Here is a 23656-nt window from a genome sequence, read left to right as displayed (position 1 = left end):
ACAAGCAATATGTCAAACAACTAGTGTGCGGAAACTTAACATATGCTATAATATGGAATTGGTTAAACAACTATCTAAGCCATAACAAAATAAACCACAGCAGATAATGTAAAGGCAGAGATAGAGAGGAAGGAAGATGCAAACACAGAGATAACACCAGATGTGTTATCGAAGAGGAAACCGAAGACCTCGGCGAAAAACCTCTCCGCCGCCCTCCAAGCGGTAATCAATCCACTAGAAAATACAGTTGGGATACAAGGACAGCAATAGACCCTCCAAGCCTAATCTACCCAATGCACCTAAGCCCTCCAAGCTTCTTGCTCCAACGAGGTTGCGCCGAACCTTTTTCTTTTCTAGCTTTCCGGATTCTGCTACTACACCGTAGCATCCACCAATAAAGATTGGCTCCTTCCTGACTGCTTCCCAGAACTCCAAACGACTGTCTCACAGGGATGATAATGGTGAGAACCAGGTTTGGTATAAAGGCCTCTCAAGGATTTGACAATGGAGAGGAAGAGAGTGAGGGAATTTGATGAGACTCTAAGGTAGAGATTGTGGGTGAAACAATCTGGTTTTTCTTTAGGGTTTCTCTCTCAAAATTCTCTCTGGAAGCTCTCTTTCAATCGTGGGTTAAAAGGGTATTTATACTGAAGAGGAGTGGAATGCGAAACGTCAGGTTTTTCCAAAACAGGGGTGGCTCGCGGCTTGACCTCGCGGCTTGACTAAGTCGCGAGTTCCAGTCGCGAGTTAACCGTATGGCCAGTTGTCCTGTTTTGTCCTGTAGTGCTCCAGCTAGCATGACTGTTCATCTTCCAGCATGCTTGGCACGTGTGCATCTTCTGGCGGGTTGAAGCCGCGAGTCCAGTCGCGATTACCAGCCGCGACACTCTGTTTTCTTGCACACTCTTGAGCAATCTTCACACTATCTCACTCACTACCCTTACAACAATCCCACCTAAATACAGGGTTACTAAATGCTGAATTACAAGCAAATTTGGCCCGGAATAAAGCCAATTAGATGGTTGAATAAATTCAACCTTACAATATCTATTAAACCCTCTTTCATTTTCCTTGCTTTAAAACTATGTAACATCTCTTGAACAATAACCTAGTTCTCAGCGATCCATCTATTGTGAATAAAGGCTGACTGACAAGGGGATATAAGCTTATGCAGAACAGTCCTCAACTTAGACACTAACAGTATAGAAATAATTTTGTAAACAACATTACATAAACTGATAGGTCTATAATTATTTAGAGAGCAAGGGTTATCAGTTTTGGGTATAAGGACAATTGACGAACTATTTACCTCACTCAGTAGCCTACCAACTTCAAAAAATGAGGTCACTGCGTTTATCACCGTTTCTCCCACTATTGGCCAATATTCTTTGTAAAATAGCACAGGAAAATCATCAAGTCCAAGAGCTTTGAGGTCACTCATTTGAAAAAGGGTATTCATGATGCCTTTTGGAGAGGGTATGCTACATAACAATTGGTTCTCCACATCCAAGATGCAAGGGTTGACAAGATCATCTAGTTGTTGAGGAGTTTCAACCTCTTCTTCACTGAATAATATCTTAAAATTTTCTAGAAAAACATTCCTTATTTCCTTAGTCTCTGCGACCCAATCCCCAGCATTATTATTAACTGCCTCTATAGTGTTTCTTCTTCTGCAAATAATTTTTGATAAGTGGAAGAACCTGGAGTTCTTATCCCTTTCTTTCAACCACAATTCTCTAGATTTTTGCCTCCAAAGCACCTCACTTCTGTAAAGCCATTCATTTAGCTCATTTTGTAGACTTGTTTCCAATCTATTATTCTCTTTAGAGCTTTTATTTCCTTGAATTTTCTTTAATTTTTGCATCAATGAGCTTATCCGCATTTGTATGTTGCCAAAAATTTCCTTGTTCCATTTACGGAGTGCTTCTCTGGTAGTATCTTGTTTCTTGCAAAGTCTACTTAGCTATGAACCCTACACTTCTATATTCCAAGCTTGTTCAATCACTTCTTGGCACCTCTCATCCCGAATCCAAGCAGCTTCAAAGCGAAAAGGACAGGGGCTAAAGTAATCATCATGATTTGTGTCTAAAAGGATAGGCAGGTGGTCTGAGTTTAAAGCCCCTAAGTGTTGAACATATGCTTTCGGGAAGACTAGTCTTCAAGATATGCTAGCTAATCCCCTATCTAATCTTTCCTTAATAGCAGCACTTCCCCATCTTCCTTTAGCCCACGTAAACTTATTTCCTGAGTACCCTAGATCAATTGCTCCAAGATCAAACATCAGCTCCTTTAAGTAATTAGGGGCTGAGGTTCAACCTTTAACTCCCCCATACTTCTCCTCAGCATTTACTATGTAATTAAAGTCTCCCAAGCAAACCCATGGGCCCTAGAAGGATTCAAGGATAGCACAAAGATTTTCCCAAGCCTTTCTCTTCTTAGCAAGATACGACGGTCCATGAAAACCCACCAACAACTATTCACACAAAGCTTCTTTTATTTTAACAGCCAATAGATTTTTATTGAATTCCTCAACTTCCACATTTACTTCCCACTTCCACATCAAACGTAGACCACCCACTTTACCGTTTGCATCAACAACTAGTTTACCAAAAAATCCAATAGAATTCTTAACCTCTTCCATACGTGTCTCATTAGCTTTCGTCTCAATTAGGAACACAAAATTTGGTTTGGACCCTTTTATTTGAGCCCTTAGGGCTTGAACTGTTGAGGCATTGCAGATGCCTTGACAGTTCCATCCTAGGATCCTCATAGGAAGGTTGGGGCATGACAACAACACAGATACAATTAAGGCCAAAAATGAAGAGCAGAAAATATGAACCCCAACAGCCACAAAAATATTCAAGATTAAACCACTGAAAGTTAGAGAAACAGGGCACTTACTAAGCTGCAAAACGAAATTTGGTCCAATCAAAGAGCGACCCACTTCAGTGATGGATCCGAGGACTAAAATCATTCACCAGTGATACCCACACCGAAGCTAGCTAGTCCAAAGTAAAAAGCTATTTTTGTGTAGTTTATGGGATAGGTAGATGCGTTGGTATGAAAACTGAAATTTGGGGTTAGATTTAGGGAATTCCAGATAGTTAAGAAAGGACCCACAATAAAGTGGGTAGAGCAATTCCACACGTTGGTGGTGGAAAGAGCCACACGGAGGTGGAGAATACCCACACACAGGTGGTGGAAAAGGCCACACAGAGGTGGAGGTTGGATTCCTTGTGAGAAAAATGTTTATTTTGGACGAATTCGTAAAGATCATATTTTATTCCAAACTTTAGAAGTTCAATGCACAATTGAAAACTTGTGAGTTGAAATGTGATAAGACCAACCACATGGGTAATTTCTGCCTTTAAGGAATTTTCTTATCATGTGAGAAAAACATTTATTTTGGACGAAATCTGAACAAATATATTTTATTCCAAACTGTTAGGACACATGTGATCCACTTGTTAGGAACATATGTCACTATTTTATGTGATTGGCTAATCCTTTAACAAAACGCACTTTACATGTATTTGGGTAAAACTAGGATGTTTTTGATACTTCAAGAAACCTTGTTTCAAGTTCAAGTGTTAAATTCATGCAAGTCTGTCCAAGAATTAAGTGAGAAAGTGCTGAATTTTAAAGCTCGATAGCTGCTTGACACCTCTCGACACCTGGCTTATCTGTCGAGCTCTTCAGTTGCTTCTTATCGCAATCTCGACACCTCTCGATAGCTAGGTCGATTGATCGAGAAAATTTCTATCCCCTCAGCACTTGCTTGACACCTCCTCGATAGCTGTATCTGTCGAAGTTTAAATCTCGACACCTCCTTGACACCTCTCAATTGATCGAGGTTACGAGAATTCAAATTTTCAGATCTGATTTTCGGCCCATGATGACATGTATGTGTAGGGTTTCTTTTCTCACAACCCTAGACCTATATAAGGCTTATTTTAGAGGCCGTCACATATGAGAATACAAGGAGAACATATGCAAAAGGTAACCGATGCCTTATTCTCTTTGAAAGAAGCTACTGCGTCTTTGTGCCTTAGGGTTTTGTAACCAAGTGCTTCTTGATCTTCATTATTGATGAAGTACAGAACTTTGCAGCCAACATTCTTCTTCCTCAAGTTGGTGAGTGAGTCATGTACTGGGATTCGTGCAAAGGAGCTAGTCACGTACTGGGATCCGTGCAACAAAAAGGGTGGCATTCATATATTGAAGAGTTCAGAGGTTCTAAAACAGTAAAAGGTTTCTGCTATGAGTTCATCTATGGAGATTGTAGAGTCTAGGGACAAAGGTTTTGTACTAGATATGAAACTTCTCTTTACTATAGTGAATTGCTTTTCGGGAAGGTTTCCCCCCAAGTTTTTTTTATTGTGAAACTAGTTTGTTTCATTGGTTTTCTTGGGTTATCATATCTTGTCTTATTTATTTTTCCGCTGCATGATTTTGACATGACATTGATGTTTGTTAATTCTATCATTATATCTTGTCTAATTAACAACTTGAGTTTAAAACTTGTTAATTCTATCAACTAGGGTCTAAATTTCCCAACACAAACTATAGAAGTTCAATGTACAAATTGAAAACTTGTGAATTAAAATGTGACAAGGCCAATCACATAGGTCATTTCAACCCTTAGGAATTGTCTTATCATGTGAAAAAAAAATGTTTATTTTGAATGAAATCTTAGCGATTTTATTTTATTCCAAACTTTATAAGTTTGATGTACTAATTGAAAAATTGTGAATTGAAATGTGAGAAGGCCAACCACGTGATTAATTTTAGCCCTTAGAAATTTGTCTTATCATAATAGGCTGTGATCATAAATAAACCCATTATAAAAGTCCAATTATGGACAATGAAAAAGCTTGGGTTCCAAAAAAAAAACACTATAAACCATGCCATTTGTTTGTGTTTTCAAGAATGGCACCAATGGCTACATACTTTGTCATGATTTTACCAATATATGAAGTTATAAACATGGAATACAACCTTAAACTGATGTGTATGAAACAATTAGCCATTTAACATCATGTAAAACTAGAAGGAGAAAGTTGCAAATAACATTACAAATTCGACAAAGTCGAGCGTGAACAGGTTCTCATAACATAGTTTTCCAACTATGAAAGAAGCACTAACCAAAATAGAAGCAACTTTTTTCCTTCCATGTTAAAGTTGAGAGGGATTGAGTTGAGGAGAGAAAAAATAAAAGTAGATGCAAGCTTGAAAGTCATTTGGCCTAACAGCCTACACCCATAGGTGAAAGCCCTTGACAGCTACATCAATACTATCAAACTTATGTTTATAATAATCTCAAGGTTAATGCTAGACTAATCCTATGATTAGTTTGCCTTCTTTACAAGTATGTGGACCTACAATAGGTTGGGGTTTGGTTCTTTAGCGCCATGATATCTCTAACAACACCAGGGAAAGCACGACACAAAGTGGCACACTGACATAGCTAAGGCTGACATGACAGTACCCATTGATGCCATGTGGTGGCTTTGCAATGATTATCAATGTAGAAGCACCTAAAATCAAGGCACATGATTTTTATATCATCCGGCTAAAAAGAGAACCCCCCCCCCCAAAAAAAAAGCCTTATTAGGTTTCATTAGTGGCTAACCATCCCAACCATAAAGTGGAAAAAAAACCATTTCCAATATTTTGATCAAGGTGCCCTCTCTGATGCAAGGGCTATCTCAACAAGTCATAACGATTCTACTGCATCATTTCCCCCAACTGCATCTCAATTCATTGTATTTGTTCTGCCATCCACAAACACCACATCAAGCTTTATATAGATGGCTTGAGCCTTCTTTGTTGGGGAAAAATCCTAATCCCCTCAATGTCTATGTGTGAATTAAAATATATAATTACCAAGCAATAGCAATATTATGGAAACAAAAAAAATTCAGCAAGCACCACATAAATACAACTACACAAGAATACCAAATCTTACGTGAAAAACCCTCCGGTGTAGAAGGAAAAACCACGGGGCAGCTCCGAAAAATATCCACTATGAAATAGAGATTACAACTATCAAGTTTATGCTAAACTTGAGTCCACAATAAATTGGATATACAATAAATAAATCTCAAGGAGTAAATACAATCTCACCACAAAGCCAATAGCAAAATCTTTCTCTGAATACTCTTACTCTCCATGGTTGTAGCACTCAAAAACTCCATGAGAACTCCACCAATTTATCTTCCTAGTGTGTAACTTGAGTAAAGAAAAATGTCTCATTTTTCTTTTTCACTCTCTCACACTCTCACTGTGTTCTTCTCTATTTCTTCGGACTGCACCTCCTAAAACTCTCACTTGTGCTTTTCTCACAATGGTCGAATGGCTCTTTGTTTTTGCTTCAGCTCTCCACCAGGCCGAATGTCCTTAGCCTTTTTTTCTTCTTTCTTTTCTCCTCAACGTGTCCCACATGCCTTGCATCACTTCTCATTAAGAGAAGTCAGACCTCCCCCATGCTTGCTCAGCTTTGCATTAAACCAAAAGCTAACTTTGGAAGCTTGAGGAAGCAAGCTCATCAATTGAGCTTTGACTAATGGTGTGTGCTAGAATCCAAGGGTGTCACGTGCACCCAACAATCTCCCCCTCCAGCACATTACAGAGGAGATCTTCAACCCAAGTCTTTAGTTAGAATTCATGCCGGCCAACCCCACACAAAACTTTATCTTTTCTCTAGACACAACCTTGGTTAACATGTCAGCTGGATTTTCATCTATGTGAATCTTCTCTAATTCAAATGATCGTGGTTCAACAACTAGTCTCAACCAATGGTATCTCACCTCAATGTGCTTTGATCATTAATGGTACATAGAATTCTTGCTCAAGTCTATAGCACTCTGACTATCACAATTAACTACATACCCATCTTGCTTCAAAACCAATTCTTGGAGAAACCGTTTAAACCAAAGCATCTCTTTACCTGCTTCATTAGTTGCAATGTACTCCGCTTCAATTGTAGATAAGACAACACACTTCTGCAATCTTGACTGCCATGATATAGCTCCCTCTGCAAAAGTAAATAAATACCCCGATGTAGATTTCCTACCATCAAGGTCACCTACCCAATCTGCATCGACATAACCCTCCAAAACTGGTTCAGAATCACTAAAAGTCAAGCACAATTTAGAGCTACCTCTCAAGTACCTGAAGATCCACTTCACTGCTTCCCAGTGATCTTTACTAGGATTAACCATGAACCTGCTGACAACACCAACTGTATGAGCAATATCTGGTCATGTGCAAACCATAGCATACATCAAACTCCCAACTGCTGATGAATAAATAGTTGATACTATGTCTTTTTTCTCTTTCTTGGATGAAGAACAAGATTCCTTTCTTAGCTTGAAATAAGCACCAAGAGGTGTATTGACTGGCTTAGCATGCTTCATATTGAACCTTTCAAGAACCCGCTCAATATACTTCTCTTGTGATAACCATAGCTTCTTAGCTTTCCTATCACGCAAAATCTGCATACCTAAAATTTGCCTTGTTGAACCCAAGTCTTTCATATCAAATGACTTGAACAAGTCCTTCTTCAAATTTCCAATTGTCCTACTATCAACATATCATCTACATATAGCAGAAGAATAACAAATTTACCATTAGAAAATTTTCTGACATACACACAATGATCTGCCTTTGTCCTCGTGTACTCATGACCCACCATGAATGAGTCAAACTTCTTGTACCACTGTATTGGAGCTTACTTCAAGCTATACAATCTCTTCTTTAACTTGCAAACCATGTGTTCTTTCAAATCACCATGAAGAAAAGTTGTCTTCACATCAAGTTGCTCAAGCTCAAGATCCAAGCTAGCTACTAATCCTCGAACTACCCGAATGGAACTCATCTTGACTACTGGAGAGAATATCTCATCAAAGTCAATCCCTTGTTTCTGAGTGAAACCCTTGACCACCAATCAAGCTTTATACTTTGCTAACTTGTCAATACCCATTTGTTTTAACTTGAACACCCATTTGTTTTTCAATACCTTCTTGCCTTTAGGAAGTTCCACCAAGTCATAAGTCTTATTCTTGTTCAAAGAATTCATCTCTTCATGTATAGCCTTCAACCAGCTTTGCTTATCCTTATGAGACTGTACTTCTTGAAAACTTTCTAGCTCCCTCTCTTCAGTAATCATAGTATACTCAAAAGTGGCATATCTAGTCAATGGACGATGCTCTTTAGTAGACCTTCTCACCTAAGGTTCTACTATCTCTACTGGAGGAGACTGCTCCCCCTGCTTAACACATCTGTATCTGTCACATCATCACCATCAACACCTGCTGGCTCATTAGCATCAAATTCAGTTGGTTCATCACTATGATTCTCATCTTGTACCTCTTCCCTATTTCTGGCATTATCTAAGGAAGAAGAGGTAGGTGTAAAATCAGGAACACCTTCAACTGTAGCTTTAGGCTTCTCAGTTTTCTAAAAGTCTGCCAAGTTTTCATTCTCATGAAAAACTACATCTCGACTTCTAATCATTTTCTTTTCTTTTGAATCCCATAGCTTGTAGCCAAACTCTGCAGTTACTTAGACACATGAACAAATGCCTTGCACCCAAATACCTTCAAGTGAGAGTAAGAAACATCTTTCCCTGTCTATACTCTTTCTGGAATATCAAAATCCAAAAGAACTGATGGAAATATATTAATTAGGTAACATGCAGTTACAACAGCTTCACCCCAGAATGACTTAGGCAGATTAGCCATTCTCAACATACATCTGATCTTCTTAACAATAGTGCAGTTCATCCTTTCTACCACACCATTTTGCTATGGGGTACCAGGAACTGTCTTCTCATGTCTAATGCCTTTCTCGGAGCAGTAACTCTTGAATTCATTAGATGTGTATTCACCTCCGTTATCACTATAGAGACACTTCAAAGGCTTCCCTTTCTCTCCTTCCACCATGGCATGGAATTTCTTGAAGTGCTCAAATACCTGGTCTTTTGTTTTCAAAACATAAACCCACACCTTTCGTAAAGCATCATCAATAAATGTAACAAAATATTTATTGCCACCTAAAGTCTCAACATCAATGGGATCACATACATCAGAATAAACAAGATCTAATACATTGAGTTTTCTAGTAGAGGGTATATTAAATGAAACTCTATGTCGTTTACCAAATAAACAAAAGTTACAAGGATTTAGTGACGTACCTTTGGCAAAGGGAATGGGAGACTTCTTTGCCAAAATCTGCAACCCTTTTTCACTCATGTGAGCCAGCTGCCTATGCCACAAGTTAGGCGAAGAATCCTCTTGAGCTGCACTAACAACATCCTTGCACAACTTTACTTGTGTCTTGTAAAGTGTACAACAAATATATCCTCTAGCAAACACCAATGATCCTTTGCTAAGCTTCCATTTTCCATCACGAAAATAATTTCCATAACTTTCTTTATCAAGAACATGAGTGGAAATCAAATTCAGGCGAATATCCGGAACATGTCTCACATTCTTCAAAATCAAGGTGTATCCAGCGTTAACCCTAACACATATATCACCAATTCCCATAATGTCTGAATAACTATCATTACCCATCTTCACTCTCCCAAAGTTTCCCGCTTTGTATGAAGTGAATAACTCCTTTCTTGGAGTGACATGGCAGGAAGCAGCTGAATCAATCACCCATTCAACGTAAAGATCTGAAACTGTACAACAATCATCTTGTCCTATGGCTAGGACCTCATCTTCCAACACTATAACAGCAGTAGTGTTCTCATCATTCGTCTTTTTCTGATTTTTATCCTCTTTCTGTTTGTTCTTCCAAGCCTTGCAATTCCTTTATATGTGACCTTCTTTGTCACAATAAAAGCACTTGAATTTTCCTTTTGATTCTAACCGACTTCTGGATTTATCTCGCCCTTTAGAACCAAGGTAGTCAATACCATACTGGTATGTATACCGATATTGAAACATTAACATTTCATACCAGTTTAACTACCGGCCAATTTCGGATAATACCGACCGGTATAGAAAAAGGTTTTTTTTTTATTTTTTTTATTTTTTTAAGTTTTGTAATTTTTGAATTTTTGTTAGGGCAGAATGGTAACTTATTAGTATTATTTGTTTTCTTAATATACAATGGTAACTTTTAAGCTTTCGGTACAGCCTCTGGTACGGTATTGACTCCCTTATTTAGAACTACTCTTACTTCTCCCCCTTCTCTGTGACAAGAGCATGTGTAATATCCTTGCCCATATCCTTTTTTCTAGTTTCTTCATTAAGCAAACTGTCTTTAACCATAGCAAGTTGTAACACATTATTCAGAGCAGAATTACTAAGCGACACTACCAAAGTCTCCCAACTGTCAGGTAAGAAACTTAGAAGTAACAAAACTTGCAACTCATCATCTATTACTAGCTTCATTGTAACCATTTGATTTACCAAGTCTTGGAATTGACTAAGGTGATCGGCAATGGACTTACCCTCCTTAAGCTTCAAATTCACAAACTTTCTAGCAATAAAAGCTTTATTTTGAGCTGTCTTTCTTTCATAAAGACTCCCTAATTTTTCCCAAAGAACCTCTGCATTTGTTTCCTGAGACACATGGTGAAAAACACTAACATCGATGCATTGTCTAATACATCCGATAGTTTTTCTATTTAATTTCTCTTGGTCTCTATCTGACGTATCACTAGGCTTAGCACTATCCCCCTCAATATGGTCATGCAAATCCTTGCAATAAAGGACATCCTCCATCATTGGCATCCATATCGAATAATTTGATGACAAGAGTTTAACCATAGTATTCATAGTCATATTCTCCATTTAATCCAACACAAGACAGTCAAACCCAAGCAATCAAAAGCTCTGATACCACTTGAGGAAAAATCATAATCACCTTAATGTCTATATGTGAATTAAAATATATAACTATCAAGCAATAGCAATATTATGGAAACAAAAAAAATTCAGCAAGCACCACATAAACACAACCACAAAAGAACATCAAATCTTATGTGGAAAACCCTCCGGTGTAGAGGGAAAAACCACAGGACAGCTCCGAAAAATATCCACTATGAAATAGAGATTACAACTATTAAATTTATGCTAAATTTGAGTCCACAATAAATTAGATATACAATAAATAAATCTCAAAGAGTAAATACAATCTCACCACAAAGTCAGTAGCAAAATTTTCCTCTGAATACTCTAACTCTCCATGATTGTAGCACTCAAAAACTCCATGAGAACTCCACCAATTTATCTTCCTTGTGTGTAACTTGAGCAAAAAAAAATGTCTCCTTTTTCTTTTTCACTCTCTCACACTCCCACTGTGTTTTTCTCTATTTCTTCGGACTGCACCTCCTACACCTCCTGAAGCTCTCACTTGTGCTTTTCTCACAATGGCCGAATGGCTCTCTGTTTTTGCTTCAGCTCTCTCAGCTTTGCATTAAACCAAAAGCTAACTTTGGAAGCTTGAAGAAGCAAGCTCATCAATTGAGCTTTGACTAATGGTGTGTGCTGAAATCCAAGGGTGTCACGTACACCCAAGATTCTTGACACCACCTGAATTATCTAATTCCATAACCCTCTCTTGTCCCAACCATAGTGCCACACTACACATCTCCAACCGCCGTTTGAAGCCCTTTTGCATTTTTTACCAACTCATCATCGAATTCTTATATGCCATATCCCCTGCAGCCAAAAATTATTTATTATTGTTATTCATGATCATCAGCGTAAGTTATTTATATGGCTAATTTCAAAAGAATCTCCATCTTTGCTTACTATTTCAATGCAAAAAAGGCTGAGAAAACCTTTTCGATATAAAAGTTGAAATACCAAAGGGGATTTAATCTTCTTAAGGATGATTCAGTCACCCTCACCCTCTAGAACATGAATTTCATGATTCAACATAATTCATAAAATTTAAAGCTAAATCTCTACACCAAATACAATTGAAGAAGACCTAGTTTTTCTACCAAAAAAAAAAAAAAAAAAAAAAAAAAAAAAAAAAAAAAAAAAAAAAAAAAAAAAAAAGACAACCTAGTTTGACCTTCAAACTTCATTAAAAAAAAAAAAGAAAGAAAGGGTTTTGACCTTGAAATAGAAAGAATGTATCATTGAAATAAGCAGGGTTAATCCAGACCAATACACCTTACAAATATTTGCAATCAAGCAAGATCAAATGGCCAAGATGAAAGCTGAAGTGATTAGACAAACAACACAAAAGTTGGACCTAATTAATTATAATTAATTTTGATTGATGTTAATGAAAATCGAGACTTTTTAGGCTAAAATTTTACATTTTTCTATTTTCATTGACTATGATTTATTTTCTATAGTCAATTGATTATGAAGTTTTTTATTTTTATTATGCAGTTATTTTATGTCCTTTCTTAATGTAACTTTTTATTTTTTGTTGAGAAAGTTCTTAATGTAACTTGAGAAGTGAGAACCCTCTTTAAAGCACCAGGATTTAGTAATGTTTCGTTTTGCTTGAGTAAAAAGTCTTTTGGAATTTTCCCCCCAATAGATTAGTGTTGATTTCAAGCAATCCTAAGAACTGACTCCCAAATTGTAGCTATCTTTTTATGCTTGATATTGACTCCAGTCTCCAAGCAACCTATCCATAATCTCTGAGAATTTTGAGTTGCATCACTATGTTTCATATATCACCTTTGGAATCACAAATTTGTAGATCAACAGATTAAAGAAGTTTTTTTTTATAAGTAACATAAATTTATTTAAAAAATAAAAAAATTAGCCCATGTACATAGGAAATGTACTAAAGGGGTAAAAACTTCAAGAAACCAAATTACAATGATCAAGCAAAACAGGAAGGGTAGAACAAAAAGGAAACAAAGTTCCACACTTCCTCTAGGTATTAGGAGACGTAGATATTATTGGAAAAGCCAGGAGAGCTTAAATATAACAATCTGAGAATAAAGTGAAAGGAATGGGAATAGTTGGCTGTGCGTTGTAGGATAGAAATGCCAGTTGCAGTAATGTCCAATGCAGTTAGACTCCTAGGAATGCTCTACCGGTGTCTGAATTGCTCAAAGTTTGTCTAGTTGTTAAGTAACAGGCATGTACGGAAGAAGTACTGTATGACCTCATCAACATTGGAAAAGCCATGAGTATATATCAGTGACATTTGAAGGAAGGGGTGAGTTGAGGAAAATGGATAAGATATCAGGTCGTTTCTCATATAATTGGATAGGTTTTTCATTAAAGAAATGGCGATATTCAGTTGGAAGAGCAGAAGTTAGTATAGACTATAATTAAGCAAATGACTCAAACATTACTTGCCTGGGATACTTTATAGCAACCATGCTAAAAGAGGTGCAAGTTACAACCATCTATAACAATTGCACCTAAAAAATGAAAGAAACTATAATGTTTTTTGACAATGAAGTCTATTATAAGACATTTTACAGCCAGTCTCTAAGCTGTTTCAGAGATTAAAGGAAATGCTCTAAATCTTTATAAGTGCAAGGATCTTGTCAAATATGAATCAACTTAGAGTTTTATTTTCTTAATGAAGAGAACAATTAGGGCTTAATAGTACAGCTGCCATAAAATCGTAAATCTCAGAAGAAAATAAATTTAAAAAGCTGATTGACTGAATAATATGTTAGGTTCTAAGAAATTAGGAACTAATGTATTAGAACTTCAATTTGTATTATGTTGGCAAACCATGATCAAAACATAGAGTCTAGGTTTAGGCTTGCTCAAAGTATGTTTATTTGTAAAATTGGAATTGAGTGATTGCAAAATTTATTGGACTAAATCTGCAAGGCTCGATCGATCGAAAATTAGACTCGATCGATCGAACCACGTGCAGATTTATTTTTCTGCAGAATTCCAGTTCAGCCCAAACTCTACTTAAACGTATTAGGGTTCAAGTAAAACTCTCCTATATGTAAGGGAAAACCTAGAACGTTTTTCAGAAGTGAGAGAGATTAGAGTGCCTCTTGTGCGTCTTTTGGTTTTAGGGTTTTGTACCCAAACCTCTCTAAAGTCTTGGTTGCTTGAGAGTTGTATTGTTGCTCATATTGCTGTTTGTGTAAATCTCCGTGAGATCTAGAGGAGCTTTCCTTTACACAAACTTAGGGTTTTCAAGGAGGATATTTTATCTACACCTTGATGATCAACTCGGTTGCTGCCATTGAAGCTTAAAGAAACACAAGCGGGTGTGCTTGTATCTGGTGGTGAATCCAGGAAAGAAGGAGTCCATGGATTCGGAGCTTACACGTGGTCATGTCAGTAAGTTCTACTGGTGGGTAGCAATAAGAAGTCGAGTGTGGGGGCTTGTAAGTCTTATTGTATGAACTTCGATTCTTTCAAGATAGTGGATTCAAGTTTACCTTGAGGATAGCTAGGTCAAATCCTCCCCAGGTTTTTACCGGTTTGGTTTTCTGGGTGATCATATCTTTGTGTTATTTATCTTTCCGCTGCTTTGCATGATATGATCTCTGTGATTGTGATAACCTAGATTTGTTAAATTGGACTAAGTAACAACTTGGCTAATTACCTAGGTTAATTCAATTGTGTTTTAAGGGGTCTAAAAACTTTCATAATATATCTAAGAATAAACTCTAATACCAACTATCATAAGGTAGTGGTCCTTAAAGTGAGATTTATTGGCTAAAAGAGCATTTTTTAATAACTATCTGATAATTTTCAGAGTTGAACCATGTAAAACCAATTATAAGAGCATTGTTCAATAACTAGGTATCCATGACTTGATACTTCAAAGTCAAAATCTATAGCCAATAACTATCTAATACCAACAATAATCAACCATTATTGAAAGCAAATCTCTTAGTAAAATTAATAAATTAAAAAATAAAAAAATAAATAAAAAAGAAAAGAAAAGAAAGAAAAGATTTTGCAAGGTGTTTGATGAAGTTTCCTTGGTGGCTTAAACTATCTTGCACTTCTATATAATTCCCTAACAGAGATCAAACAACATAACAACAAGAAACTTCACCCATTATTAGCAAAAGTTATAGTTATGTATATAAAATTGAAACCCATCCTGTACGTAGATAAACTATGCCCGAAAATTGCACATTTTTTCTCAAAATCGATTTCTATAAAACAAATGTTGATGTAGGCATCTTGCTTATGATATTTGTGACCCCTAGTATGTACGTAAAGCTCTTCATATCTTTGCAAAGTAGCATTTAAACATGGAGTATAGAACAGTTACCACTCCAAAGAGTCAGGGTAGGATAGGAAGCTCCACTTCATCAAAGAAAAAGAAACTGACCCGTCCATACTCTACATGGCAAAACCGCAAAGGAATGGCCCCTCATTGCCTCTCAAGGAGTTCAATATCTGCTATGGATGGTAGATCACCCCTGCAAGAGAAGGCAAGCATAAAAGATTCAAAAACTTTTTGACCAGGATATGCATATCAATTAATAAGTTACAGATCTCTTTCAAAGCAACTGGAGAGAACAATTTTTGATGGATTAATGAAGGGGATTTTTGGGAATTAGCATGGTAAGGGGGTTCTATATCGTAAGTTAAGCAACGTTACAAACGATTAAAGAAAATAGCATCTTGAGTTTTAGAAACTCGAGATATTGTTTAAAACTCGACTATTAGAAACTCGCTCTCCACTCAGCTTGCACTTGCTGATTTGGACAAAAAGCCACATAGATCTCAAGTCTTAAAGACTTGATTTCTATAAAATAAAAATCGAGTCTTAGAGACTCGATTTTCTTAGAGATAAACATTTTTATACTAATAGATATTGAGTATTAGAAACTCGATATTTAATTAAAATTTGCATAGAACTCGAGTCTTATAGACTCAAGTTCTACGGGGGAAAATTTTATAAACACAGCTGCACGCATCAGGTACACACACAGATAAAAATTTTATCAGCCCTCACTCTCTCACCCATAACACTCAGCCTCACTAACTCACTGCCTCACTCACCCATAACTTTCACACCACATTGCCTCTCACTCTCACTCACCACATTGCCTCTCTCACTGCTCCTCCCTCTCAACAAATTCATATCTAAGGTAAGGGTTTTTTAATTTGATTGTCATTGTAGTTGGGTATTATTTGTTGTTGGGTGTGGGTTAAAGAGTTTGACTCTTTATTTTGTAGATAGTTAACATAACTTAGTTAAGATACCAATATTGTGAATTATAGACCTTTGTTTTGTTAGTGTTAATTTTTTGAGTATTTATTTGCATAGTTTTTGTTATCATTATTTTATTCATCATTTCTAGGCTCTTATTTTTATCATGATCTTACAAGTTTTTTGACTTTATTCATCATTGTTTTGGGTATGAAATGGGTAGTGAATGAATTGTAATGAATAGGTATGTAATCATGCCCTTTGAATGGGTATGAAATGGGTATGTAATGAAATGAGTGACTTACTCTTTTCGAATGAATTGTAATGAAATAGGTATATAATTCATGCCCTTTGAATGTGTAATAAAATGGATTTTTTTGTATTCGGTATGAAATGGATATGTAAATGTTATGGGTATGTAATTAGATAAAATGTTGTATACTTTTACAAAGATTTTGGCTTTTTTTTTTTTTTTTTTTTTTTTTTGGTATTGGTTATGAAATACCGTCTTAGCATGACAGAAAAAGGATTTGGGTATGAAATGTGTAACGAATGTGTAATGAAATTCATACCCTTTGAATGAATTGGAATTTGTACTTTGTATAGTTTGACTAGATAAAATGTTTTTTTAACTAAAATAGTAACTTGACTCTAACAGATTCACAATGCCTAAAATTGATATAATCCTATACCATGATGGTCCGCTTAAGAATGCCAATGCGAACAAGGGATTGCCATTTGAAGAGCCGAGTATAAAGACCTATTATACCCAAATTGATCGTAGGTTGAAGACCCTTGATGAATTGAAGATGATATTTATGGAAGAATTGTGTGCGAATCCGACTGTACATAACATACAAATTACTTATCGTATGCCACATGAAGTCTTGAAGCACCGGATTAATTACAAGTATATGGCGATAGAAACAGACAAACATATAAAGATCATGTTTGACAAGTTGGAGAGAATACCTACAGTAAATGGTATTGAGTTGTACATACAGTCAGAGCCGTGTGCAGAAGTTAGTATTGTGGAAATCCAACAAACAACCACAAGTTTACAGGTTACAGTTCCGGATGCTCAATATGAGTATTCTACACATGTAGAGGATGGTGGTGTTCATGCCGAGGATGATGATGATGATGATGATGATGATGATGATGAAGATGATGATGACGACTATGTTGATGAGACTACTGCCATTAATGGTGAAGATTTTGTCGATAGAGATGAGTATGAAGATAGGATTGAACGAGGGGACGACTTTGAGAGGGACATTGATGATGATGAGACATTGGACGATAGTGAACCTGATGCAGACAATGTCATTAGTGTCCAAAACATTACAAACACAATCCTTGGGAAAATATGATTGATCCTTCACATATTGAGATACCATTTATGTTTACTTAGAGAGAGGGGATGAATTTGTGCAAAGGGTTGACTTTTGCCAATAAAGTGGAGGTGAAACGCATATTAACAATTTGTGTCCTCAAGGAAAACAAACATTTTATGATCAATAGGTCAACGAAGAAAAAACTTTGTGCGAAATGCGTGGATGAGTCATGCAAGTGGTATGTCTGCACAGTCATGAAGCCTAATCTCCACGGACTATAGATGGTCACTGTGTATGTGAGTCATCACACGTGTATACCGATTGGGGTACGAAATGATGGTAGAATGATGAATTGTAATTTTATTACAACAGAAATTCTTAAGAAGTTATGTGAGGATCACACTACCCTAATTAAGCATCTCAGATCTATGATAGAGTCGAAATATGAGGGTCATAAGTCTTCTTACTACAAGGTATGGGATGCGAAACAAAAGGTGATTGTGAAGATATTTGGGAATTGGGAAGAGTTTTACCAAAGGTTGCAAAAGTTACTAATGACATATATTGATCAGGATCCGACTACCCAGGTGTTTTATCATACCACACCCACCAGTGAAGATGACATCGTATTTTTGCATTATGTGTTTTGGTCTTTCGGTCCATGCATTAATGGATTCAAATATTGCAACCGGTTATCAGTATTGATGGGACCCATCTATATGGTAAATATCAAGGAAAGTTGTTGGTCGCAATGGCAACCGACACTAACAACAACATATTCCCTCTCGTCTTTGCTATTGTGGATTGTGAGTTAGGGTCCAGTTGTAGGTGGTTTTTACAATGCCTTAGAGATACGATTGGCCACGTGATACCTAACAAAGGCATTTGTATAATTTCTGATGATCATGTAAAGGTCAAGGGTGACAGTTGCAGTCAGTAAAAAAAAAGGGAGCACCTAACAACGTATCTTCATAGACCAAGAACTACAATACTTTCAAATCAAGCAAATCCCAAAGAGTTAAACAGAATCTTACATGTGAGATAGTAAGAACAAATCTATATGCTAAAGCTGAGTACAGAACAAAGAAAACCCATGAAAGTAATGTCACTTTGAACCCAAGAAATTGTTGCAAACAACTTCAACTGTAAAAAAATCACAAAAAAATAAGGTATCAAAACTCGAAAGCCAAAATTTTTAAAATTTTTTTTTTTGTAATTATAACCCAAGAACAAAAATAAGAGCACAAACAAAAGCACAAATTTCTCTAATTTTGAGCCCAATGAAGAAATTTGCATCATTTCTACGCAAACTATAAGTAAAGACATATTACATTGCTCCAAAGAGTTTTGCAACATTTGCAACCACCCCATAACAAAGATTTTACTAACATAAATCCTAGCAAGTAAACACATATCAAGCATTATTACCGAGAAACCAACAAAAAACAGAGACAAAAACAGAACATGCCAGCAACCCAAATCATGCAACAAGTAACAAAACAAATCCGTCTAACTTAAATCTTACACTAACAAGAAAAACTAAAGCACTAACAAGGGAAATTATCAAACACAAACACTTGGGCTAAACCCAGATGGAATAATTATTCAAAAAGCTCAAATTTTTATAAGAAAAATATACCTTCAAACTTGAAAAAATCTGAACTTCCGTTGGTAGGGACAAAAGGGATTTTCAAGATATGGGTGAGGGGATCGTCTGAAGCTGATTGTAAGGAAAGAGGAGAGTGTTTGAGGGTGAGGGTGATTTTTGTTGCACGCCGAGGGGTTAAGGGTGACTAATTTGGGTGTTTGAGTGAGAGTGTTTGAACTTTGAGAGGGTGTTTGAGAGACTGAGAGAGAGTGTTTGAGTGAGGCATTTGAAAGTGGGTTAGAGTGTATATTGTGCAGATTTCGAGTCTTATAAACTCGATTTCTACGTGGCTAAATTTCATTCACCTAGAAAATTTTTCCACGTAAATGTAATGACAAACACCACAAATCGAGTTTTAAAAGCTCGAGTTCTAACTGGATCTCAAGTTTTTAAAACTCGAGATGTTAGTTTCCAACATTCTTTTACAACGTGACAACTAACGAAAATGTTAGATATTTAAGGGTAAATGGAAAAAAAATCAATTAATGAAATATAATACCAAATTTTACTGATCTTCTTCAAGCAAAAATTACTTTTACCTTGGGGATTACAATTTAACACTTTTCAGAGATTATATGGGTCTATCTTTGCAGAATGCCAATTTCCACTTAAAATTTAAATATGATTGTAAACTAAGTAATCTCTTTATATTAAAAGGATTTAGAAAGTTAATTATTGTCTTTTTAATTTCCAAAAATACCCATAATTTAATTAACTTATCCTTATTCTTAAAATTTAAAAATAAAAATAAAAAGGTTAATCTCTATATATTAATAGGATTCAAATGTCTGATAGTCAAGAGTTGAAAAATCCTACCATAATGTAGTTATTTCTATCCCATATTTCAAAAATGTTACAAATAGGAATTATAAGCATGCTTCACGTTATGCCAACACATGTATGGGATTATAAAAGACAAAAATGCCTTCTACCCACATTTCTAAGAAGATTATCAAAAAAAAAAAAAAAAAAAGTAGAAAACATGGCTTATTTAATATAAACAAATAAGTAATAAAACAATAAAATCATACTAACTAGAGGCTTGATCTACTGCATCCAAAAATTGAACAACATTTAATTTCCATAGAAACTGTAAAGTTGTAATTTACAACTAGTTTATGTTGGCTTTAATTTCGTGCCAAATTTGTTTATAATATTGTTCAATCTTATGTACCTTGTATTTTATGTGGGATTTATTTGTAAGGATTGTGTGTGAGAGAGAGAGTGTGAAGACTTAAGGAAATTGAAGACTAAAGCAGTTTTCGCGGGTAGCTCACAATTAGGCTTCTCGCGAAGTGAAGCATGTGCCCTACATATGACTAGAATGCGAAGAGTTAGGACAGGATGGAGACAACTGGTTTTTGCGAGTGTCTCACGAGTAAGGCCTTCCCGCGAGATACCCGCGAAACATTTTTTTTTTGCTAAACTGTCATATCTAATACACACTATCTGTACCCACACTATATATACCCCCATTACCCACAAATGTTGAGGAGTACTTCTAAGAGAAAACCCTAGCCACTATCCTTGAGAGTTAGAGATTGTTATACCCACATTTCTCTACACAATCCATTGTGGTTTTTCCTCAACTCCTACCTCTCCAATTTCATATCCTTGAAAGGTTGATAGCCCAAACACTTACCACACTCTTTTCAGAGTGTTAAGTGAGGTTTTGGTGCAGCTGAGAAGCATTGGAAGAAGTCAAGCTTTGGCGGATGCAATCGGGCGTATTGTGGGATTCAAAGAGCTAGACAGGACATGGTTCCGAGAAGCCTTGTTGGAGTAGGAGCTTGGAGGGCTTAGATGCTTTGGATAGATTAGGCTTGGAGGATCTCATGCTACTCGTGTATCCCAACTGATTGTCTAGTGGATTGATTTACCACTTGGAGGGCAGCGGAGAGATTTTACGCCGAGTACTTCGATTTCCTCTTCGATAACACATCTGCATGTTATCTTGTGTTTGCATTCTTCTTCCCTACTCTTTTATCTTTCATATTACTGTTGTGTTGTATTAAATATGACTTAGAGTAGTTATATTGTTTAGCCACTCGCATTTACTCTATTCCGCACTTAGTATAAGTTAGAGTAAAATCAATCGAGCTGTAATTTTTAATTTGGGGGTCTAAACAGCTCTTGTGTTTTAACACAAATCTGAGCTTTCAATTGGTATCAGAGCAGGTACACTTGCTGTGGTTTTATTACCTAAGTGTGATCCTAGACCCCTTTGTGATGGACTGATCACAATCGCTCAATGCTCCACCATTCTTTGATGGGAGCAACCATGCGTTTTGGAAAGTCCGTATGAGGGCATTCCAGTGTGCTATAGATGAGTCGGTATGGGACTCCGTCGAGAATGGGTATGTTAAACCCACGACAGTCAAGTCCGAATGGGACAAGGCAACTCTTGCTTTAGCAAATGCAAATAGTAAGGCTATTAACGCTATATTCTATGGTGTGTCTACTAATGAATTTTACAGGATATTGCATGTGGAGACTGCCAAGGAAGCTTGGACGATTCTTGAGACTACCCATGAGGGTACCAAGAAAGTTAAGGACACAAAGCTCTAGATGCTTACCACCAAATTTGAAGAGCTCAAAATGGGTGACGATGAATCATTTGATTCATTCTATGGCAAGCTCAATGAAATCGTAATTGCTAAGCTCAATCTTGGAGAGAAGATTGAGGATGCCAAGGTGGTGGAAAGATTTTGAGGTCCTTACCGGAAAGCTTTCGAGCGAAGGTCACAGCTATAGAAGAAAGTAAAGATTTGGACGAGATCAAGATCCAAGAACTTATTGGATCTCTCCAAACATATGAGCTTGGACTACCTTCTCACAAGTTGAGCAAATCACTTGCTCTCAAAACCATCACCGAGAGAATGGTGACTCCTCCAAAGAAGATGATGTGGAGAAGGAGGTAGCATTCCTTGCAAAGAACTTTCAAAATTTTCTAAAGATGAAAAACAATGGGAAGCCGTTTAGCAAAGGAAAGTTTTCTTCCCCCAAAGATGATAGGAAGGAGTTTAAGAAGAGAGATAGAAAGGACTCTCAATCCCCTCAAGGAATTTTGTGCTACGAATGCAACGGTCATGGACATCTCAAGAAGGAGTGTCCCAACTATTTGAGAGGGAATGATAAAGTGTTTGCCACTACCTTTAACGATTCTGAAAGCTCAAATTCAAATACGGAAGGAGAATGTCACAGTGAAGGAAATTATATGGCCTTTATGGCTATTGCCTCCGTTGATTCAAAGGATGATCTGAGCAATTTGGTTGATGAACTTGGTAATCTTTTTGAGGATTAGGAAATTGAAGAATCAGAAAATGAAGACGTGTGCCAAAATGAAGGGGAGAACAACCTTCAAGAAGCATATGATTCTCTGCTGGAAGATTGTGGCAAATATGCCAAAGTTGCAAACCTTGCTGTGAAAAAGATGAAAAAGGTTGAAGAAGGACATAGGTGTATACTTGTGCAATTCAAGGAATCAAAGTGTGAAGTAGAAGGACTCAAGGGAGAGTTGGTTGAAGTTTACTCTAAGATCAAGTTTCTTGAACTTGAAATTATTCAAGCTAATGTCAAGGTTGAGCGCATTTCCACCAAGAAACTTGACAATGTGCTGTCCTCTCAAAAATCTTCACATGATAAGATCGGTTTAGGCTATACCAGAGAAGGAAGTTCTAGCAGCGAACCCAGGAAGGAAGTAAGGTTCGTATCAGCCAAGAATGATGAGAAATTCAAAGAAGTGAAGCCTGAGATTGAGACCCCTACTGCCATAAAATGAACCATTGGTGCAAAACTAAAGGAAAAAGGGAAGTCATTACCCAAAAATCAAAAGGGGCCTCAAGTGAAACATGTGTGTCATCATTGTGGCATACAAGGGCACACAAGGCCGAATTGTTTCAAGCTTCATGCACTCAAGAAGGCTAACTCTATGTGTGGCCAAGAAATTTCAAGGAGAAGACCAAAGGGAGTACAAGCTAAGGGAGATAGTGAGGGACATCTCATTGGAGACGTAATGGAAATGTTGAAAAACATATCACTATGCCTTGCTAGCTTCACTCTGAGGTTTGAAAGTTATGTTGGTCGTACCCCGCCATCTAAGGGACTGTTTGAATTTACTGTTTTCAAAACTCATAACTCTATTTCCATAACCCATAACTCAAAAATGGTGGGACCCATAGCTAAGAAGTCCGTTTGGATTTTGTTTATAGTTTTTGTTTCCATCACTCAATTCTTTGATTTTTGAGTGATGAGTTATGGAAATTGAAAACACATTTTAGGTGTTTTCAGTTTTCATAACTCTATTTTCAATGGCATTTCCGTAATTAAACTCACAACTCTCTCACTGTTCAGCCCCAATGTTTGACTTTTGGGTTTTTTTTTTGAATTTTTTTTTTCTTTTGAAACAAAGCCCAACCACATATCTTGACTTTTTAGTTTTTTTTTTTTTTTTTTTTTGAAACAAAAAGTAACGGCAGAATTGAGTGATGAGTGCCAAACGAGTGGGGTCGGGGAAATTGGGGTATTTTAAGTGATGAGTGATGAGTGATGAAAATTGAGTAAGGAGTGAGGAGTGAGGAGT

The 23656-nt window shown here is 36.7% G+C and overlaps 2 protein-coding genes across 3 annotated transcripts in view; one reads left to right on the top strand and one right to left on the bottom strand.

The window, feature by feature from the left end:
- LOC126693711 (zeatin O-glucosyltransferase-like) overlaps positions 1–23656 on the top strand; it is a 93378-nt gene that overhangs the window by 16557 nt on the left and 53165 nt on the right. The window lies entirely within an intron of this gene.
- LOC126693712 (uncharacterized) overlaps positions 15178–23656 on the bottom strand; it is a 77036-nt gene continuing 68557 nt past the window's right edge. The window contains exon 6 of one of the 2 annotated variants that reach the window (XM_050389853.1): positions 15178–15352. In XM_050389853.1, coding sequence (XP_050245810.1) covers positions 15304–15352 — 49 coding nt within the window. In that variant the 3' untranslated portion in view covers positions 15178–15303. The remainder of the gene's footprint in view (positions 15353–23656) is intronic. The other variant, XM_050389855.1, reaches the window with a different exon arrangement.

This window comes from Quercus robur, chromosome 7 (assembly GCF_932294415.1).
Source record: "Quercus robur chromosome 7, dhQueRobu3.1, whole genome shotgun sequence".
NCBI classification, from domain to species: Eukaryota; Viridiplantae; Streptophyta; class Magnoliopsida; order Fagales; family Fagaceae; genus Quercus; species Quercus robur.
This window is presented reverse-complemented; position numbering and strand designations above follow the sequence as displayed.